Consider the following 22,866-nt stretch of genomic DNA (forward strand, 5'->3'; position numbering starts at 1 on the left):
CCTAGGAAGAAACCACAATTCTGAATGATGGACTGCCTTCCTGAATATAAAGGGCATATTCTAGAACCAAGATACTTCTTTTGTAGAGATTAAATGAAGCTCATGGATAAGGTTTGTTTTCCAACTGCCACCAGGTAAATCTGTCTCCAAACCAGTATCTATAAGCAACACTCACTGCTTATGCACATAGTTGAAAGTGAATTCAGTTAATTATAGTCTTTAAACTTTTGAAAGAAGCCAGGAAAGAAACCTATTTAGTGTTCAAAGTATACTTAAAAAATATGATTTTATTTATACTTATGTATGAAAAAAAAAAGGCTTTACTACCATGTTTACATAAATACCAATACTGGCAGCAGAATTCAATTACGAATCACTTCTAAATTTTATAAAGAACACACAACCATTAAAACAGAAAGCAGAGTGGAGAAAAAAAAACCATTAGCTATCATTTTTAATTTAATTAAAGAGCAGCACAGCACCCTCTGAGAAGAATCAAATCAATTAGTAATATTCATCTATACTGTAAAATAATATATACATAGAAAAGTTAGTGATTGTACTGATTTTATTACTTTTACTAAGCCATTTTATCTTCCTCACACTCAATGCAAAGAAATAAAACAATATAAAGAAAAATATGTCCTCATTATTATTCACAATAAAAAGGTTCTGCCTCATTCTGCAGGCCTGGGCATACTATATAATAGGGAGCACTTCATGGCTCAAGTGGATCAAAGTACCATTTTGATTCTGACCCACTGAATAGAATCTCATGCATATTTGTGACTGGATTAACTCCATGGGAGCTGTGATGTACTGAACCATCTCTGTGGTAACCCCAGATCTCATTACATCAAGAAAAGACCCTACACAAGAAAAGATAACAATCAGTCTGTCCATAAATTGTTTCTGTGGGCTCTTTCTTTAGTGTCAGGTGGGAAAAGGGACCCTTTCTTGAGTACACAGATACAAGGACTGTTGTGGTGTAAAGATTGCTGGATTGATATTTTGTCGGTCATAATGAAAATAAAGTGTACATCAAAACCACTGCCAGATTAAGAAACTTCAACAACTTGTCTCAATTCTTCAAATAACGGAGCAAGTTCCTTTTCTAGGCTGACAATGAGTCCTAAAACAGAGATTAAGAAAATTAGAACATCAGAGAAATGTTCCTAAGAATGTTTTTGACTTAGGTTTCCTCCTGTTAAAATTTAGTTACTAAAAAGCAAACAAGATCTAGTTTACTCCCCATAAAGCAAAATACTGTTTTAATTCTAACTAATCAAACACCCTTTGTTCATCTATTTTACTTTCTTCATCTATTATTAAAGTAAATAAATGAAAAATATTTATATGCATTAAAAGGTATAAAATGAATTGTATGCACTGTAATTTTGTTAGTTTTGAAAGGAAAACTTTAATTTATACTCCACTGTTTCAAAATCTGTACTCATTCAGAAATGATACAAGATTTTTACTTAAAAAGGTGCCCTTTTTCCTGAACAAATTTTAATGTACTTTATCAAAACAGAGGAAGACACCTGCATCAACCTTGAACAAAGAAATATTGTTTATTTTATAAATTTGGTAAAGCTAAAGTATAAATAGGTCTTTCAAATGAAAAAATTAATTTTAAAGATGAATGGTAGGAGCATAAATTATAAACTTCCAGGTTTAAAATTCAGTGCTGAATCTGGGAGACAAAGTAGTCTAAAAATGAGCATATCTAGCTTCTCTTTAGTTTACCAGAGTGAAAAACTATATATCTTATATATCTTAGATGCTGTTTAATGCTCAAAGATCTTGCTAAAAAAATTCTGAAAATTATTCTAGATACTAAAATATTATTCTATTATATTATCAAAATTTGTAACAAGGGATGATTTAGTACATGATGGTGACATCACAATTAAGGTTCAGTATATTTTAAATGTCAACACCATTACTGTCCTACATAATTAACAAAGTGTTTTCACACAGAGCATTTTACAACTTCAAAACATTTAGAAATGGAAGAGACCTTCTAGATCATCAAATCTGAAACCCTCACTTTAAAGATGAGGAATCTAAAGAACATGTTTCAGTGACATAGCTGGAAAGAGATTTGGTGATTTGGTCAAACAACTTGGAAAGAAAAAAACAGAACAAAACAGAAAACGAATGCATAATAGTTCTAAATGGCAGCCAAATCTAAAGAATACTTAAAAACAAACAAACAAAAAAACCCCACTTTATCCAAAAGGGAGCATGTTAATTATAGAATACAGTCATTATTTTAAACATAAATATCCAGTGAGGGCTATTGAATATAATGGGATCTTATGATCTGCCATAGAAAGTACAGCTTCCTGGTGTTTGATCTCAAATTCTTCGAACCTCAGGAAGAACACATGTTTAAGTTCATCCTAGTCATGCTCTTAGAATTCTCAATCACATTAATGTTGCCCACTATCATTCAAGATTTTATCAACTAATAGATGGGTCTACATAGAATTGAAACTCATCCTTGACCATTTTATGTGTGTGGTTATCTACTCTACTCTTTTTGTGTTTTCTTAAGCTGTTTTAATGTGAGCAAGCTGTAGCATTCAAGGGGTGAAGATTTAATTTAATTTAATTTCCCTTTCTGTCTTCAAGGATCACCTACCCATACGATGTCTCATTTGAACTAGAAAATAACCCCATGAGACAGAGAAAGCAGATATTAGCTCCATTATATAGCCAGGGAAAACAGAAGTCACAGAAGTTAAACTTTTCTGGAGACCAAGGAATAGATGGTGGAGGTAGGTCTTGAATTCAGCTTTTTTGACTCTAAATCTACTATTCTGATCATATTAGACTGTTCAGATATGGTGTTATAAGAAATTAAAAGCTGTATTGAAGGTAGTTAAAACACACCTGTATTGGCATTGCTGCTGGCTATGAAACTCACCACCAAAGGTAAACGATTGAATTGAACCACCTAAAAAGAAAGTTAAGATCTAAATAAATGTTATTCAAATGAAATACCTTAATCTTTCAAAACTTTTATTTAAATGGCCAATGTGTAAGATACTACCTACCCCATTATGTAATATGAAAGAGCTGAAAACAAGTATTTCCATTCAACAGACTTACTGAGTATCTCTTAAAGCCATTATGATTACTCAGCCTGGAGAGATCTAAAGGTGGAACTATGCTACCTTCACCTCTTTACCTCCCAAAGACCAGTGGTGTGTCAATTATTACATGGCAGGGGCTCCACAAACACTTGACAATTAAATGGCTGAAGTCAGTATTTCTCATTCAAGTATTTATACCTTCATGATTTCCCTGCCTCCTGTGTACCACTATTAATTTAAATTTAAGTTGCCTTCAAATCAACTATCGTTTAAAAAAACTTAGCTTCAAACTAATCCTTATTGATGAAATTGAAGGTCAAAAGGGTTGATTATCTTCTGTCCAATACACATGAAAATATGAAGTTTTAAAATAGAAATATAACGTGTAACATCAGCAGTACATGAATCAAACTCTGGGAAACACTGCTCTAAAGCAGAAGCAATTAATTTACTCTAAATAAGAAAATGCAGCTGGGGACCAAGAGGTATGTAGCAATGAAATTTCTTCATGATAACCTCACTGAAAATATATCTTCCAAACCAAATGAAGGAATTAGCAGCAGTAACAAATTTCAATAACTTAGCATTACTGTCCAGGGAAAATTTTTTATTTGTCATAACAAAAAAAAGTGTGTTATTTGAGAAATCACATTTGTTAAGCTAAGGGCACCATCTACTGGAGGTAATAGTGACCTGACTTCCCTTTTTAGAATAACATATTTTATTAATAAATCTTTTGACTACTTTTCCACATTAATTAATTCCTGGTATAAAATGTGAAGACAATTACTACAATTCAACACAACCAATTTGAAGGCTAAAATTTTAAAATGTCATCCATGCTTCAAAACTAAAATTTAGAATAAAAACACAAGCTATTTTGTATAGAAGGCATAACAACAGTTGAAAACAGCAAACAGCTCTATAATTATGAACCTACCTGGTAGGTGTTATAGTAACAGATGATACTTTTATTTTTTGAAAGTCCAAGTTTGCTCCCTTGGTCTGTTGCAAGGGCAAAAGTAGATAAGAAACCAGGTCTCAAAGCATGCTCTGGGGCATTATCATTGGCCACTGGAAATACAAATGATTAAAAAAAAAAAAAATCACGCAGTGGATATGACACAGAGAAGTTTACTGCACTTTTTTTTTTTAAACATTAATCAGTGAAAATATTGAGAGAAGGGCTATTATGCTTCACTATACTGAAAATCATATCACTAACTGGATCTCATCAATTTAGGTGAGAAACTGCTTCACCAGAAATTGAGTGATCATAACTAAGGAAAGAAATACTAGTTCTCACAATTTTTTTAAAAAAGAATACTAAATGTTTAGTTTTCTTAATATCTACTTTAAAACACAAATTAATCAGTATGTTTAATAAACTGGATATTCTGGTTAACCGAGAGCCAAGCTAGAATAATAAAAAAAGCTTCCAGAAAATATTTCTCTCATAAAACCTATAGCAGCATTACTTATAGGTATTAATAAATTTGGAGGTGGCCATCTGTTGTAAGTTTCTTTCACTGATTAAAAGGCCTAAATGGAGTTAGTTGTACCAACAGCTTTAACACAGAGCTCCTAAGAAAGAAAATTAGAGCTGCCGATTATTTTAATTTTGTTCAGAACTGAGTAAAGGCAAAAACGCAGGTGACTTACTTGCCCACAGTCATTTATGTTTTATGGTGGGTTAGAACGCACACTGAACTACACATCAGAAGATAATGGGTTCTATTATAATTATAGTTTAGTATTTTGTTTCTAATATATGTTATACTATAATATATATTTATAATATACATAATATATTGTATGTATTCTATTATTAGAATCATTATATATTCTAATATGTATATTATTTATAATAATATATGTATATTAATTATACATATATAATACACATATAATACATATATATAATACATATATATGTACATATATTATATATGTACATATATTATATAAGTACATATATAATAATATATGTATATTATTTATAATATACATAATATATTGTATGTATTCTATTATTATCTTGTCACTGACTCATGTGCAACTTTGTACTAACAATGCACTCTTTGCACTTGACCATCTCTGTTTACAAAATGAAAGAACTAAATTAGGTAATTTCTAAACTTCCTTTTAATTCTAAGGTCTAAAATTATCTGACATATATGATAACCTCGGGTGGAAAACTGTAAACAAAATGTAAAGAAAATCATTTCATCTTTCTTTGATAAAGCTATTATAGCATCCCTACAGAACTATGAACATTCATGTGATAATGGCTTAAGACACAAGTATTAAAAATGGTCTTAATACATGGTCACCCAGTGACATCATATATACTTAAAGACTAAAGCTCAGGGGTGCCTGGGTAGCTCAGTCGACTAAGCGACCAACTCTTGATTTCAGCTCACGTCATAATCTCAGGGCCCAGGGATAGAGCCCCACATTGGGATCTGTGCTCCAGCTCTAGCCAGAGTCTGCTTGTCCCTCTCCCCCTGCTTGCCTAAGCACATGCACAAACACATACACACTCTCTCAAATAACTAACTAAAATCTAAAAAAAACCCAAAAAAGACCTCCTGAAAATCACGCAAAAAAATTTTTTTTTCTTTTTTTAGGTTAACAAGCTCTTCTTTAGGTAAGAAAGTCTTGTTAGAGTCTGGTTAACTAAAGTAATTGTGAAGTTAAAAGTTAAAAAAAAATCTTATTTCCAGTAAAGAAGGAGAAAATCAATAAAGATTCAGCAAAACAATCAATATGTTAATTCAGATGTATGAAAGTTTATCTCCAAACCACCAGCAGTACTAATTAAAAAACAGATGTCAGGGGAAGTCTGTGTGTACAATATATGTAGCTACATACAGTCCCAGTCCCAGCACTGACATTTACTCTTGACATTATGCCACTAATGTCTTTCATGAAAAACTAGGCTTGTGATAAATTCCTGCTTAAACTCTCAACGGTGACACAATCATTCAACACATAGTAAGTTATAAGCTCCAACGAAGCCTTCCACATACAAAAGCAAACATCTCCCCCCAAACTAAGACCATCTCCTAGATTTATTGAAACAGCTTTTATACGCTTGCCTTCTGCACCACTCAGACCTAAATATGTTTTTATTCAAAAGCAAACACGACACTGGCAGGGAGGCACGGTTTTACCTTTAATAACGGGGACTCCGTCTCTGTCTGACACAACGATAGCATGGAGCCCTTCAACACTAGAAGAAAAAAAAGAAATTAAAATCTTATGAAGCATTTCATTTTCTCAAAATATGTACCTCAAAGTCATTCTGGGGATTTTCATGTACATTTCTGAAAAACTATGTCAACTCAGTTACTGACCTCAAAAGTTCCTAGATGTCTGCCAAAACTTCTAGAAATTGAATAAACATGCGTATTACTGTCATGCTTATAATCTTCACAAATTTATGCAATTGATAAAGATCTAAAACATGCATAATTCTCCATTATAATTGTTAATTATCTTTCCTTTATTTATGCAAGTGTGACAGGTTATCAGCAGCAGCTACAGTGACAATGGTATCAAGTGCCATCAAGATAACTGTGCGTTATGAGAACCTATAAAAAGGTGGTTGATCTACACAAGTGGGTCAGGGAAGGCTTCCCTGAGACAGTGACAGCTAAGCTGAGATGTTACAGCACTGGTCAAGAGAAGAGGGGCAGAAAGACTAATCTAGGCTAAAGGAACAGAATGGAAAGAATGAAGGTCATGTAGCAATCTCTTCAGCTATGCCTACATAAGAAGCAGTGAGCGGAATGGTCAAGACTATAACCATCTAGTCCAGCCTAGCGTACTATTTACACTACCCTGGGTCAATTATGAAAACTCCATTAACAATATGAAAATGGGAATAACTGTATTTATGTAATTATTATAAAATTTAATAAAATAATAATGTAGAGGCTGGTACATAGTTAAAATTAAAAAATATTAATTATTAGTACTTAGCATCAGAATGTCATCTGCACACACTGGATTTATTAGTGCAGTTGAAGTATTAATTCATAAGAGAATTTCTAGAGCTACAAAACTAAAGTGCTAAAAATTAGAATGGGAAAACATTCTCAAACTTTCAGTTCTATGATCTTATAATATCCAAGATTGCTACTCAGAAATATGTTCAACGTTCCTACTCTAACTCAGATTATCCATTCCTTGTTGTGTTAACCTTAATGTTTTAAGTTAGAAATAAGGAATAGTCATATTCTACACTGAAATTAAATTTTAAAGATCCCAGTGGCAAAAGCTTCTTTTTTTTTTGAGACTGCAATTTTACTTTTATTTATTTTTTCCCTTTTATTAAATTAAAAAAAATTTTTTATAAACATATAATGTATTTTTATCCCCAGGGGTACAGGTCTATGAATCGCCAACTTTTAAGTCTTTTAAGAGAAACTTTTAAGAGAAGTGTTATTAAATTTTGAGAAAATGGGGGCGCCTGGGTGGCTCAGTGGGTTAAAGCCTTTGCCTTCAGCTCAGGTCATGGTCCCAGGGTCCTGGGATCCAGCCCGCATCAGGCTCTCTGCTCAGCGGGGAGCCTGCTTCCCCTCTCTCTGCCTGCCTCTCTGCCTACTTGTGGTCTCTGTCTGTCAAATAAACAAATAAAAATTCTTAAAACAAAAAAAATTTTTTTGAGAAAATGTTATGAACATTACCATTTATGAACCTCATGTTAAAAGTAAAAATGATGAAATAACCTGTATAAACATTTACTGGTATTATTTTTTATTATCATTCAATCCTGGAATTATCTATACATTAAAATGTGCTCTTGTAAGGTTAATTTATAAAACAAATTCTTCTTAATTAAAAACTAGGTTATATAAAAGTATATCCTACTGATACTTGCACACACAGAAACTACTTTATATAGTTATCAATAGTAGCATAACTTGAAATAGGAAAAAACTAGAAACCTGCCTATCAAGAAGAACGAGTCCAATGAATTATAACACACATACACAATGGAATACTCTGCAGCCATTAAAAACAAAGAAACAGCTCTTTGTATGTACTGGGAAGGGCTGATCTCAAAAGTATATTGTGAAGTGAAAACAAGTTTTGAATAGTATGTATAGGAAGCAAAACTTACATAATAACAAGGGTAGGGACATGTATGTATATGTTGTGATGGACTGAATGATTATGTCAGCCCGCAAAACTCATGTTGAAACCTAAATCCCACTGTGATGGTGTCTGGAGGCGGGGCCTTTGTGAGGTCATCAGAATGGGGGGGTGGAGCCCTCAGATATCATACAGTGCCCTTACTTAAGGCTAGAGAGATAGCTAGCCCTTCTTCTACCATATGAAAATATGGGAAGTCTACAATCTGCAATTCAGAATCATGCTGGCACCTTGATCTTGGAGTTCCAGCCTCTAGAACCGTGAGAAATAAATTTTGGTTATTTATAGGAAATCTAATCTATGGTATTTTGTTTTAACAGTCTCAACTCTGACCTATGTGTGTTTATACACATGCTTGTTTGCAGGTGTGTAAAGTATCTTTGAAGGTACTGGGTATCCCTGAGAAGGGAACTGTGTGCCTGGGGGACAGGATAGGAAACTTTTCACTATTGTCCTTCAGTTACCTTCTGAATCTTGAACTTTATGAATGTACTGCCTACTCAAAAGATAAACAAACTAAAAAGCAGGTAAAGAGTCCTACAAAAAAAATGTTTAGAAATATCTGTGTCACCACAGTTTCTTTTCTCTTATTTTCAAGATAATTAACTTAAATGCCAACTAGTGCACCAAAAGGGGAGGCAGAAATAAAGACTTTTGGGGCACCTGGGTGGCTCAGTGGGTTAAGCCTTTGCCTTAGGCTCAGGTCATGATCTTAGGGTCCTGGGATCAAGCCCCGCATAGGGTTCTCTGTTCAGTGGGGAGCCTGCTTCCCCGCACCCCCTCTGCCTCTCTGCCTACTTGTGATCTCTGTGTGTCAAATAAATAAATAAAATCTTAAAAAGAAATAAAGAATTTCTTTTTAATGGATTTTAAATTCACAGAGGTAAATGCCCAACAAAAGAGAAAAATTACTCATATACTTAAAATACCCACTAAAAGAAATCAGGTCACAAATATATAAGGTGTTTCCAATTCTACACAGAGTGAACAAAAAAATAACATAGGTAGATTTTACTAGTAGCTGAAAATAAGCATGATGCGTTAATAGGTACACTGCACTTCTAGAAGGAATTAAATGTTATGAAATTATTCTGCAGACATCTAAACCTTAAGCTTAATAAAACAAACATTTTTATTTCAAAAAAAGCAAATATTGTATTTGTAATCAGACATCATACTTCCTTTCATATATATAATAACGAAACTTCTGGTTCTTTTAAAACACAAAAGTTGTGACTATTAAAGCCTGAGCCTACTTTGGGTTACAACTAGACTTAAAAATAGACATTCAAAAACTGTATTTAGGAGAGAATTTAAAAATGACAAAAACGTATTCCATTTACTGACTCAGTGTTGAGAGGTAGAGCTCTAACAATTAAAAGCATGAACCCACAGCTCTGAAGCCAAGTTGCCTTCGTACAAATCCCTTCACTTTACACACATCAAGCAACAAATCAAAATGTGTATTTTATTACTTTTCTTTGTAAGTGTTCAATATTATTTCTTCAGTCCTTTCGCTTTTGGGATACACTAAACCTACTTTCAAGAAAAAGTCATGAATGAATATGAATCAAACTGGCCTTGCTCATTATGGGGGGGAAAAAACCAAACTAAAACAAAATACACGGAAAGCCCTTTCTTCCACTATAGAAAGATTTTCATGACACTTTAACAATTGCCCTTTTTACACATATCAACTATGCTTCTGCTCCTATATTCTGTTGCCAGTGCAGGATTTCCCTCCAACTCTACTGGTCAATTTTATCATCCTTTCAGACCTCCAAGAAGGCAGATACAGAGAAACACAGAAAGCCTTCATTTTGTACAGTTCCAATATGGACACATTTTAGTTCTCACAGTTGAACTAAATACCACCACTCCCCCTGAAAGCAAGGCTCAAATTTCAGGAAGTATGGTATAGTGAGTAAATACATACAGTACAAACCTCACTAATGGGAACAACTTTGTAAGATCTCACTGTATCAGGAACCAGCCACATCACTTCTTTCAAAATGTGTTGGTGACTGGTCACCGAGCATCCATTCCTCAGTGTATGCAGGGACGGTAAAGTACAGAGTATTATCTCCTTGTTTTCTAATGGTAAAGCATATGACATTAAAAAGAAAAACAGAACTGAAATAGGGAACTGGCTAATCAAGATGAAATACAGCAAAGGAAGGAAAGTGACAATACTGGAAGTGAAATTCAAGCAGAAAGTCAACACCTCGAGAAGAAATAACGGGCTGAAAGAATGTCGACGCTTTCACTGTTGTGCACAAAACATGCAGCCAGAGGAACCGTGCAAGTGCGTTCACTGACAGTAATTAGGCAAGTGCTTGGGATGAAAAGGATGAAGAGAGCCCACAGGAAGTGACGCTGGCAAAAAACTTCGCACAACATCGACAGTACAAAGGACAAAATGGTGGAAGCTGATCCAAATTTAGAAAGGAGTATATGTTCATTTGAAGGCACAGAAAAGATGCCTACTCATTATCTTAAGGTTATACCTTTCATATTATTTTACTGTATATGCAAAGAGTATGTTCAAACTATACTTGAGAAGTTTTCTACGAAGAAATAAACATTAGTACTCAGTATTTCCACTGTTTTTAAACTGCAGTATATTAAACAAATACTGCTTTTAGCATTTGTTTCCATTCCCTCAAAAAGAACCAACAAAAGAGGTTTTAAGGTTTTGACTAAATTTTCTAAACATCAGAAAACAACTGTCATTTTTCCCAGGGATTACTAAAGTTGCTTTGGACAGTCTCAGCATGTACAGTCATTTTACTGCCCTGAACTACCGTGCAAAGCTAGGACTGCCTGCTCATCATTATGTTGAGAACAGAGTCAGTGTTCCAGTTTGCACTAGAAAGAAGAGAGTAAAAATGAATTTAAATACTACATTAACACGAAGCCAAAGGTAACAATTATTTAACACTTCAATAATATTTTCTTCCTGAATATAATAGTATTTTTTTCCCAAATACAGACAAATATACATTAATACCATTAATTTCTACTGGCTTATAGTCAGGGTAAAGGCACAAGTTAATAGTCAAACCACATCAAACAATCCAGGCAAAAATCTAAATGAGAATTTTTTTTCTTTTTCTTTCTTTTTAACTACCTACAGAAATGAACTAACATCCAAAACCTTTTTAAATTCACACATTTGGAGAATAAAAAAAGTAAAAAAAAAAAAAAGGATCTTACCACATATTCTGCTACATTACACCTCGAAGGTTATTCAATTATGCTGGAATGTGAAAATGGATGTCTTTCTCTCTCTCATGTCCTTAACTCTAAGGTATTACTTTACACTAAACTAAATGTGAATTTTAATACAACTAAAGTGACAAAGTCCTTTGAACCACAAAAATATCTAAAAGGAAGTCTGCTGTTCTCCACACACAGCCAAATTGATAACGGTACATCAAATGGATTGGGGGTAGGCAAAAGAAAGCCTTGTGATTTTTCCGAGTATGAACTGCTATCTACATCTAGCATTTTTGGATTATGCAAACTCAACAATTCGGTCTTTTAAAAGTAATACTAAAGAAAAGGCAAATTCTAGCATTTTTCTCCCTAAAATTGCTCTATCTCAAAATATAACCCAGTAAACTGTTATGATAGTATATTTGAAAAAACTCTAAAAGTGGCAAGAAATAGGAGTTCTAGCTCTCTGGCATTCACGAACTATTTAACCTCAGACAACAAGTCACGTAACTTCTCTAGGCCTGATAGTATTTATCCACAAATTCAAAGAACATTTCCTATACTGTCTAGTGCCAAGTATTTGAAAACGTTAAATAACAATATAATATACACATATTACTAGTCTAAAATAAATAGAAACAAAATGCTACATAAAATCGACATATATTAACAAATTGGTAATATTTTACCTTGGTAATTTTTTATACAGGAATCGTTTTAGGTCCTGAAAGAGAATATAAAAAAGTCATGTTATAACAACATGCCTTATACTGGTTCTCTAGAAACTGTTCTACCCACACTTCAGGTACTTTAAATCATAATTCATAATCTTTTTTGCTTGTTTTTTTTTTCTTTTTGATTTTGATACTAGCAATGTGACTTAAAACAGGTTATTTAACCTTTCTCTCTAAGCCCCAGTTTCATTATTTGTTGAGAAGGGATAATCACAGAACCTATCTCATAAGACTGTTAACATTTATTGAGAAGATGTATGTAAACTGAGTAGCATATCTAGACAAATACATAGTAAATACATATTAGCTGTAAAATTAGATCATATTTTGCATACTATTTTATATCCTGTTGCTATTATCCTGTTCACTTGAGAATATATTATAAACATCTTTCCATGTCTGCAGATAAACTTTCTCACATTACTTTTTAGCAATCCTGGGTAAATCAACTTCTCTGAAATTCTGTTTCTTTTCATGACTAAAGATAAATGACAACATGTATCAAGTGTTAAGCATGGAACATAATTAGGAATAAAGAAAAAAAAAAGACTATTTTATTTCCTCTTATTACACTTTCTCACCCAGGGAATTTCACTGACAATCCAGGTAGGAATTATGAGGTCTACATAGGTAAATCAGGAATCTGTTGTTTTGAAACTCTAATCCCTACTATTCTCGAGACCTGAATGTTCACTTTATTTCATGTTATGACCACCACCTTACCTCTGCTCTTATCTTAAACACACACATTAAAACTCAACTCATTATGTTTCATGAAGAACCCAGATTTCCTCAATCTCCTCTTGTCTTTACTAATGCCACTACCAATCCCATTATTCAGGTCTGAAACACAAAGTAACATTTAACCCTAACCTCACCTTTATCACCTTTAAATGATTTGTGAAGTCAAATGTTTTTAAAATGACCTCTTCCTCTCCTTTTTTCTTTCTTTTTTTATTTTAAAGATTTTATTTATTTATTTCACACAGAGAGACTGAGCTCAATCAGGGGAACAGCAGGCAGAAGGAGAGGGAGAAGCATGAAGACCTGAGCTGAGGGCAGATGTTTAACTGACTGAGTCACCCAGGCGCCCCTCTTCCTTTCCTTTTCAACTCACATTACAATTTAGTTTCACTTTAAAAATTATCTGTGACTTGTGCTGGCCTCCCAACTGGTAAACTGATCTTCCACTTCTATCCCATACAGTTAGTTCTACATAATGCCAATCACCATATTATTCTCCTTCTCTACCTGTGCTACAGGTGCTCCCTAGATGATCCCCTGTGCAGCTGGGGTTGAGAACCAATGTCTGAATGACTCTCCACTGTTGAATAAATTCTCTACAAATTCATTTGGGCTTCTCTGGTTTACAGCTAATTTTACAGTCTGCTTCCTATCACTCCCTCATACATATTCTCAAACCCAGCAAAAGTGGACTACTCACAGCTACTCCACATACCTTTCCCTTTCCCATCTCTCAAACTTTGCTTACGCTATTCATTTTAATAGTGATTCTCTATCAACCTTACTTTAAGAAAAAGTGCTACTCATTATTTAGAGCTAATCTCAACCACCAAATACTACAAATAGGCCTTCCTGATACACACAAATGAGATGTAATCCCTCTTTCTTTTGAATTTTCACACAATTATGTATATACATTTATGACTACCTGCCTACTATACTTTAAAAAAATTTTTTTTAAACCCTCATGGAGGGATGCCTGGGTGGGTCAGTTGGTTAAGTGTCTGCCTTGGCTCAGGTCAGGATTCCAGGATCCTGGGATGGAGTCCCACATCAGGCTCCTTGCTCAGAGGGGAGTCTGCTTCTCCCTTCGCCTGCCACTCCTTGTGCTCGTATGTTCACATGCATGAGCTCTCCCCCGACAAATAAATAAAATATTTTAAAAAAATGCCTCATGGAGAGGAATTATACCTTCATCATCTCTATTTCACACACAGCCCTTATTACAACAAACTTTGCAAGGTGCTACTCAATAAATACACAGTGTTTGACTATGACTGGAGAATACGTTCTCAAGAACATAATGACAGACACTCAAAAATGGAGTGATAAAGGCATACAGAGTTCCTAAATACTCAAACATATAGTCTTGCAACCTAAAAAGAAAAATCACATTCAATATTAATGTTGAGTGATCATTTAGCCTAGTGGTTAAGAGCCTAAGAGCTGGAGTCAGACTCCCTGGGGTGGTATCTTGACATTACAACTTCCCAGCTGTGTAACCAGAGGCAAGTTACATGATCTTTCTATGCTTTAGCTTCCCCATCGAGAACACAAGGACAGTAACAGTGCCTACTTCATAAAAGTTGTAAGAATTAAATGAGTATATGTTCACTGTTTGGAAGAGTACCCAGCATGTAAGTAATAAAACAGGATGTGAAATATAGACACAAACATCAGTAGTATTAATTCCCTGTTGTTTCTAGTAACTAGTACAATTAAGTTTCCTAAACTTAAAATTTGGGTTTTACCGCTGTGCTAAAGAGGTATCAGTCAGAAATCATCTCAATTTGCTCCAGTGAATCTAGAGAGACATCATGACCACTTCCTGGAAAAAAGTGGATTCACAGCAGCAAAACATTTAGAAATTCAAATGGGATTCAGAGCCTCTCTGAATAGTCTAGCCTGCTGGACTAGGGAGTGGGAAGAAAACAATTCTCTCAACCTCAAGACATCAACACACCCACTGTGGGCAGAAACTCGGGACTCCGCAAATCTCTTCATCTTAGTCACTCACTCCAGAGTCTACAGAAACTATGTGGGGGTGGGGGTCTGAAAGGGAACATATCTCTCCTTGGCAAGCTTTACCTCTCCCCGCCCAGGAGGCCTCCCCTAAACTTCCCATCCTCCCCTTCCTCTTGTGTGGGTGTGTTAACTCACATCCGCCATGACGAACCCCTTTGTCCCGCAGGATCAATGTCCACTCCTGGAAGAGAAACTCCTGGTGACTCTCCCCTCGACACTTCTTCCCACCTCCAACCTAATAAGCGGGGTCAGCTCTCATCAAGGCCAGGCAAGAATCCGCGGCTCTAGGACTCGCACCAGGGGAGCGGGAATGAGCGCGAGTTCTCAAATACCCAGACGGTAGCTGTCATGCCCTATCTCAGTCACTCCACCCTCCACCCGCGAAGATCTAGGCCCGAAGGCAAGTCCTCTCCCTCCCCTGAGTCTCACGGCCGGCGCCACCGGGGGACCCGGGCTCAATACCACGCATAGCGGCTCAAGTTACCCGGCGTTCTGGGCTGCGGTGTTCTCTCAGCTGTAAGTTCAGGGACAGCTTCAAAGACAGTCTCCCTTGAAAGCCGTCGTCACATGACTTGCGACCTCCTCCGTGCTCCAGGAAGCACTTCCGACGCCTCCGAAGCCCGGCGACGTGAAATTTCCGGGGAGGTGCGGGGGACTTTTGCGCCGGCGCACCCCGCCCGTCCCCGCCCGTCCCCGCCCCTGGGCGGGCTGCTCCTGGCGCCTGCGCACACCTGGGGACGTGGGGACGCCGGCCCGAGGTTAGAGGGTTCCTTGGCTATCGTCTGGCACTAAAAGACCTGCGGAAGATGTATGCACGAAGACGTTGTGTGGGGCGGGTGCACAGATTTCATTAGTTTTTCAAGGCTTGTTATCTTAAGATCTTTTCTTGTAGGTAAAAAATGTTTGAAGGGCTGTTGTTTACAGGGGGAACTGCAGCAGAGTTGCCTGTGTCTACAAGTCCCAGGCTCCTGGGACGCCTGGCTGACTGAGTCAGTGGGGTTTATGACATGATCTTGGGGTGGTGAGTTCCAGCCGCGGGGGGTGAAGAGATTACTTAAAAATAAAATCTTAAAGAACAAAACAAAACCCAGGTTCGTGGATTTGTGAGCCTGATGACCTTCTCTGCCTTGGCTTTTCCAAGGGCTGTTACTCAAGGTCTTGTATAGATTGAATAGAGGAGCCATGGGCTTTCTGGAGTTTTCACAGTTATTTGTGGAACTCAGCATATGCAAATACTGGACGACCTTCCTTCTTTGCCTCATGATTTAGAAGGCTGTGACTTAGTTGCAGTCAATGTTTTTTGTTTGGTGCCTTGCTCATTTGCACAAGTAACAAAAAACTACGGGTAGCTGGTAAGAAAACAAAGACTATGGGAGCTTGTTAAGGACTCATCTTCAACTCCCAGTCCCTAAAAGTAGGAGTGCAAAAGGGATTCTAGCTTAAGACAGGGGGAAGAGTTGGATACTAATTTCCTGTTTATCCGTGAGAAGACAAAATGGTAAACTACAGAGCTCCCAGCTGTTAAAATGATCTAATTATTACAAGTGAACTTGACAGTTCCATAGCAACTCACGTCATTGAAGTTTACTTCCTTTTCCTTATTTAAATCGTTTGATTTCCTAGCTTTGGGATACTGTATTACTTATTTTAGGTCCTCACTCATTCTAGTTTCCTAATTCTTTAGATCATTGCGTTTAAAGCACTGTCTTTAGTTTGTTTTTCTCTTTCCACATTTCCCTGAGAACGTGAATCCTAAGTCTGCACCTTTCCTCAGAGTTCTAGGTTCACATTTTTGGCTGCTTGTTGGTTGTTGCACATTTCTAAGTATATATCTTATAGTCACCTCTGACTCAAAAGCTCCAAAAACTTCTCCCATCAACATTTTTCATAATGTGTGCCTGTATCATTTCCATGATTCTACTAGTCAGGTGTCATGTTTGACTGCTATCTTTTGTTCCTCGTGTCTCCTTTTCTGTAACAGATTTTTTCATCGATTTTTTTTTTCAATTCCTCACTCAAACCATTATCTAGCAAGATGATATTAATAGCCACTTAGTAATGGCCAGATAAACTTTCCCAAAACAATGCACATTACTGCAGCACAAAAAATCTTCAGTGATGCACCATTGCAGACTGATAGTTGAGTCTAATCTTTTACCTCTGAACACATTCTAAGGTGAATCCTATACTCCAGCCAAATTGATTACTTCACCTTTCCATCACTGTTTATTATTTCTCCACACTGGTTCTGGAGGGTCCTTTAAACTGAAATGCTTATTTCTCTTGTAGGGAAGGAGAAACATCTGCCCTTCTACCCTCTTAGTTTCTATGGCTGAGCCTAAGAATTGATAGATTATCCAATGGAAAAAAAACACATTTATTTAATATTTTAATGTGTATATGGGAGTATTCAGAAGGAGATAAGGTCCAAAGACATCACTAGTCCCAAAAGTTACATACCTTTTTATACAAAAAACAACAAATTGTGGGGATGTGACAAGGAAAGGGGCTTGGGTAATGGACAGTAAATTGTGGGACAGTGATAATGAAACGTGTGGATGAAACCAATGGAAGATAAGGATTATTTTAGTAGGCTTGTTTGTAAAGGTCCATTTTGGTGTCAGTCTCACCTCTGGTGATAAGAATGTTCTCTTCCTGGTAGAGGAAGGGCACCTTTCTCACAGGAAATTTTATGACCTGTTTTTTGGTAAAAGGGGAGGTCGAAGAATCCTTCCTATATCTGTTTTCTTAGTTCCTTCAGCTCAAAATAATCAGTATGCCTAAGTGGTGGGCACCTGGGTGGCTCAATAGGTTAAGTAAGGGTCTGCCTTCTGCTCAGGTCATGATCCCAGGGTCCTGGGATCAAGTTCCACATTGCGCTCTCAGCTCCAAGGGGAGTTTGTCGGTCTCCCTCCATATGTACCACCTGCCCTCATGCTCTCTCAAATAAGTAAATAAAATCTTTTTAAAAAACACCAAAGTGGCATATTTTGGGGTGGCATGTTCTGAATCCCTTCACTTCCTTAGATATGCTTTTTTTTTTTTTTTTTTTTTTTTTTTGAGAAAGAGAGAAAAAGCATGCATATGCCCACATGGGGTGGGGGAGGGGCAAAAGGAGAGAGAGGGAGAGAATCTTAAGCAGGCTCCATCCCCAGAGCAGAGCCCGATGCAGGGGCTCAATCTCATGACCCTGAGACCTGGGCCGAAATCAAGACTTGGATGTTTAACCGACTGAGCCACCCAGGTGCCTCTCTATCTGAGATACTTAAATCTTGTTTTCTGATAACATCTCACATATCCCATATCTGTGCATAATTATGTGTCATAGTGTTGCTTTCCCAATGAGACCATAACCCCTAGAAGGTCAGGTCATGTTTTGGACTTTTTTTCCAGTTTCCTATAATGCCTCAATGTCTTGCACTCTGTAGGCAACTCATTCAGCATTTGTAGACTAAAAGTGGTTAAAAGAAACTACTAATCCTGGGCCTGACTACAACTTCTTATCCGTCCCTGACCCCTCACCATTTGCTCCCAAGTTTAGAGGCAAGTAAAAATATGAACTCTAGCAAGTTCTTTCAATTTCTGGAAATGGTTTTTCATTTTAATATGTTCCATCCTACTGACCTCGATAAATGATAGTTGACCTGGAAAATACTTTTTTTTTTTTTTCCCTCCTTCTTGGGTGGCAAAAAAGGGAAAGCATAGCTTTCCAAGCTTCCAAATACCACTCTGTCCTCAAACTGAAAGAACTAAGATTTCTAATTTCCAAGTGTGATGGTTTCTGAATTATGGCGGTCAATGGGAGATTAATCTATTTGAATTTACTCACTGCCACTGGTATAGGACTAGGGGAAATATTTACTGGCCTAAAAAATTACCAGCATTATGTACAGTTTTCCAAAGTGGGGTGTACCAGATGATCCCTGAGGTTCAGGAAGTAACTAGTAGAAACTGTACACATGCACATAAAGTTTTTATCTCACCATTCAAATTTTCTAGTACACAGCATACCAGAGAAATAGTATATTAGTATATTTAATACATGAAATAGTTAAATGAGCACATTGTTAAAGTTCTAACTTTATTGTTTGCCTTTGTTTCTGCTTATTTTTAGCTTGCTTCTCTTAGCTTTTATATATTGCCAGAGATAGCTTAATTTTTTTATTCTTCTTTCCCATGAAAAATTACCAGTCATCTTGGTTTAGGTTGGCTCCACTATTAGTGTGAAAATCCTAGTTGGTATTCAAACTCATGGGCAAGAGAGAGTCTTGCTGATTTTCCAACATACAAATATGAAAATTTTATCACTTAGATTGGCCAAGTTGGAAAATGTCTTGCTAATATTGATTCTGGCTATGGTATGGGATTTGATGCATTGAGAATACAATTACAAGGTCATATGCAATAACTTTCTCTTTTATACCACCATTCATTATCATCACACTCTGGATTTAGCCAGTCACCTGAGAAATTACTAATTCCTCTGATCTCTGGCTTGCATATAATAGACAATGAATCACTCACATGTCAACAGCTTAAACTCCCCTACCTTCTTTCCAGCCTGATAGAACCCCAACTTTGGATGAGTTCAGTGAGTTGTATTCCACTGCCTATGCCTAGGCTGACAGGTTAGGCTGGAGAAAACACACACAACTAAGTAGACTAAATTCTGTCACCAATCTGGGACTTGTAAAAATCTGACTTTTTCACTCGTCAGTAGACTCAGTGAAAAAAAAAAATTTCCTCAAACTGTCTTCTTTCCAAGGCTGTTTATTTTTCTTTTCCCTCCCCCACTTTACTCAGATAAACTGCCTATTCATCAAGCCAGTGAAAGCTGTGACATCTTTACCACCAACACTACAGATCTGCCTGCCTTTTACCTATCCTCCATGCTGAAAGAATGCTGGTGGTCGCTTAGCTAAAGTATTCTTCTATCTGTCAAGTGGACATAATATCCTCCTGGACATATCAAGCACTTACTGCTACTATCCCTCTTTTCCTCTATCTTTACTTTCACTTTCTACCTGCCCTTTTACATCAGAATGAAAAACAGAATAAAACAGATCTCTCGTGCAGTAAATAAAATCTCATGTAATTAATAATTGAAAAAATAAAAAGCCTTCTTTAGAAATCACATCCTCTTTCAGCTAATATCTTTCTCTACTCCCTTTCTTAGCCAAATTTTTGTGAAGTTTTTAATTGCTGCCTCTATTCCAAATCCGTTCAATCAAATAATTCTCTTGGCTCTACTTCCTGAATATCTCAACATCACTCATTTATCTGTATTCCTATTCTAATCCAAGTCATGATCATCTCTCCTTTGCCAGGAACTCCCTATCTTCCCTACATTCATGTTTGCCCTCCAGTCCTCTCTGCATAATAACTGAAATGATATTTTAGAAAATCAAATCTCATTATGTAATTCCATCCTCAAAAATCTCAAAGGTTTTCTACTGGCTTAGGATAAAGTCCAGTTATCATCACAGTTTATATATGGTCTTATGGAAATTGGCCCCTATCTTATTTTAATTCTCTAACTTACCCTTCACTTCCTACGCTATAATCATACAAGTTTGTTCTCATGTAAGTTTGTTTTCACTTCCACAAAATTTCTAAGGTCTTATCAACTTAGCATACTCTGCCTGAAATATATCTTTAGGATTCACTTCACTCCTACTTTTCTTGTCTTTTGGGTTTCAGCTTAAGCTCACTTTCTCAGAGAAACCTTCCCTGATCCTTCCACAGTAGGTTAAGTCTTCTAGATATGTGCTCTCATTGTACCTTGTAATTCTCTTTGTAGCATTCACCATAATTAGTTATTTACTTGACATTTATTTTCCTGAAGAGATGTAAACTCCATAAGGATTCTGTCTTGTTCAGTGATTAATTCCCAGCACGCAGCTCACTGCTTGGAATAAAGCTTTCATACATTTGTTGAATGGTTAAATAAATGAAAGAAAGTGGATACTAAGAATATAAAACAGGGGTGCCTGGGTGGATCAGTGGGTTAAAGCCTCTGCCTTTGGCTCAGGTCATGATCCCAGCGTCCTGGGATCGGCCCCCGCATTGGGCTGTCTGCTCGGCAGGGCATCTGCTTCTCCCTCTCTCTCTGCCTGCCTCTCTGCCTACTTGTGATCTCTGTCTGTCAAATAAATAAAATCTTTAAGAATATAAAACATGATAAAAACACATCCTTTACAGTGTTTTTTTTTTATTCATATATTGAGATAAACTGCAGAGACTGAAAGACAAAAATTCATCACAAATCATTCAGAACATTCATTAAAAATCAAATGCATTTTTTAACAGAGTTCTCACACAGAAAATTTTATTTTATAAGTCTGATATCACATTAAGTATTTTACAAATCAGACATTTTTAAATCTAATTATATAATCTTAAATGCACTATAGACAAAGTAAGATCTCCTTTACCAGTTTCACTTCATTTAACTTACACAAGGCTTCCATTAAAATCTCATCACACCTTGAAAATTACCGCAGCTTTTAAAAAACACATGATTTAAACCTTAAATGGAAGAAAGTCTTATGTAGCAATTGAAAAAATGAAGACAAAACAAAAATAGGTAAGAAGCATTTCTTAATATAAATAAATTACAAAATATAACTTATGTGTGTTTCTTATCATTCGTATAGTCAGCCAACTCAAAAACATTTCATTTTGAAATCGATGCTTAAAACACTCCAATGTCACCGGAAAACCTCTATTATTTTAGTGGTACTCTTAAATGGCAAAGTAGAATCAGACTGGAATGTCCCGACTCCTGTGCCAAAGTGAGTAAGACTTGCTCAAATTCATGCCGGGTGTCATCGCTGTGCAGTTACGAGACAGCTTGGCAGCTTGGCAACCAATAATCCCAATTGTTCATAATTACTTACTAAACTAGATACTTTGAGAAACACTTCTTACCCCTACATAGTTCCATTGCTAGAGACAGAAACATACAATTATATTTTGAAGTATGGGCCTTCTAGTAGGAATCTCAGTTGTAAAATTTGAAAAGGATCAATGCAAAGAATTCACACCAATGAAATTCTGTAAAATGATTTTCAAAGTTAGAAATAAGAATATCCACTAATAATGGAAGCCCTGCTTTGTGCAAACATAGTGTGGTATATATTAAACAATCACACATTTGAGGTATTAGCTGGAAATATATATATATATATATATATACACCTATACATAGACACATCCACAGAATATTCACAAGTCCATTGGCCCCAAAACCAGCAGGTAATAAAATTAAATGAGAACGAATCACATACCAACAGGAAAAAGTTACACACAGAGAACTTACAAAAAACGTGGTTATATAATCCTTAATATAAGGAGTATATTTTGAAGTACTGTTTTGGGGGAAAATGTTTCCATTTATATGAAAGTGTCTCTAATAGTAATGGAAACCAAAAAGGAAGCCTGAATTCTAGGACTGTGTTGCCTGTCAGATTATTAAAGGGACATGCAAGAATTCCTTGAAGATCCTTTCTACTCACTTCTTTGTAATTACAAATTAGAACTTAAAAAGTTTTGTAGGTTATTGTTATACTAGTCTTTCCTTTTTCATTGGTTTATAGAGAATTTTACAGATTTTAACTAGGCAATAGTCCAATGTAGCCAATAGACATAGTTTTTTAGCTATTTAGTAAGGATTGAAATTCTGATTAATTGTTCGTTTTCAGAAGTTTTCCTGTTCACATAAGAAAAAGGATTATGAATGCCCTTTCAGTTTGCTTCACTCAGGATGAAGACAGATGGTAACATGAACCTAAGCTTCATGTGGGGAAGCTGAATAAATGCACAGATTCTCCTTTTGAACCATATGGTCCTTTGACGTAACACTTACTTAACTGGAA

The 22,866-nt window shown here is 36.0% G+C and overlaps 1 protein-coding gene across 1 annotated transcript; it reads right to left on the reverse strand.

The window, feature by feature from the left end:
• Positions 1–267: 267 nt before the first annotated feature.
• On the reverse strand, positions 268–15,563 carry LAMTOR3 (late endosomal/lysosomal adaptor, MAPK and MTOR activator 3). The gene is made up of 7 exons (XM_059376439.1): positions 15,474–15,563; positions 15,125–15,170; positions 12,176–12,210; positions 6,281–6,339; positions 4,045–4,178; positions 2,902–2,965; positions 268–1,132 (listed from the first exon to the last, which is right to left on the reverse strand). The coding sequence occupies exons 2-7, from the start codon at positions 15,131–15,133 to the stop codon at positions 1,059–1,061; spliced, it is 375 nt and encodes a 124-aa protein (XP_059232422.1). The 5' UTR covers positions 15,134–15,170; positions 15,474–15,563; the 3' UTR covers positions 268–1,058.
• Between the last annotated feature and the right edge of the window lie 7,303 nt (positions 15,564–22,866).

Source organism: Mustela nigripes, chromosome 1 (genome assembly GCF_022355385.1).
Source record: "Mustela nigripes isolate SB6536 chromosome 1, MUSNIG.SB6536, whole genome shotgun sequence".
Taxonomy (NCBI): Eukaryota; Metazoa; Chordata; class Mammalia; order Carnivora; family Mustelidae; genus Mustela; species Mustela nigripes.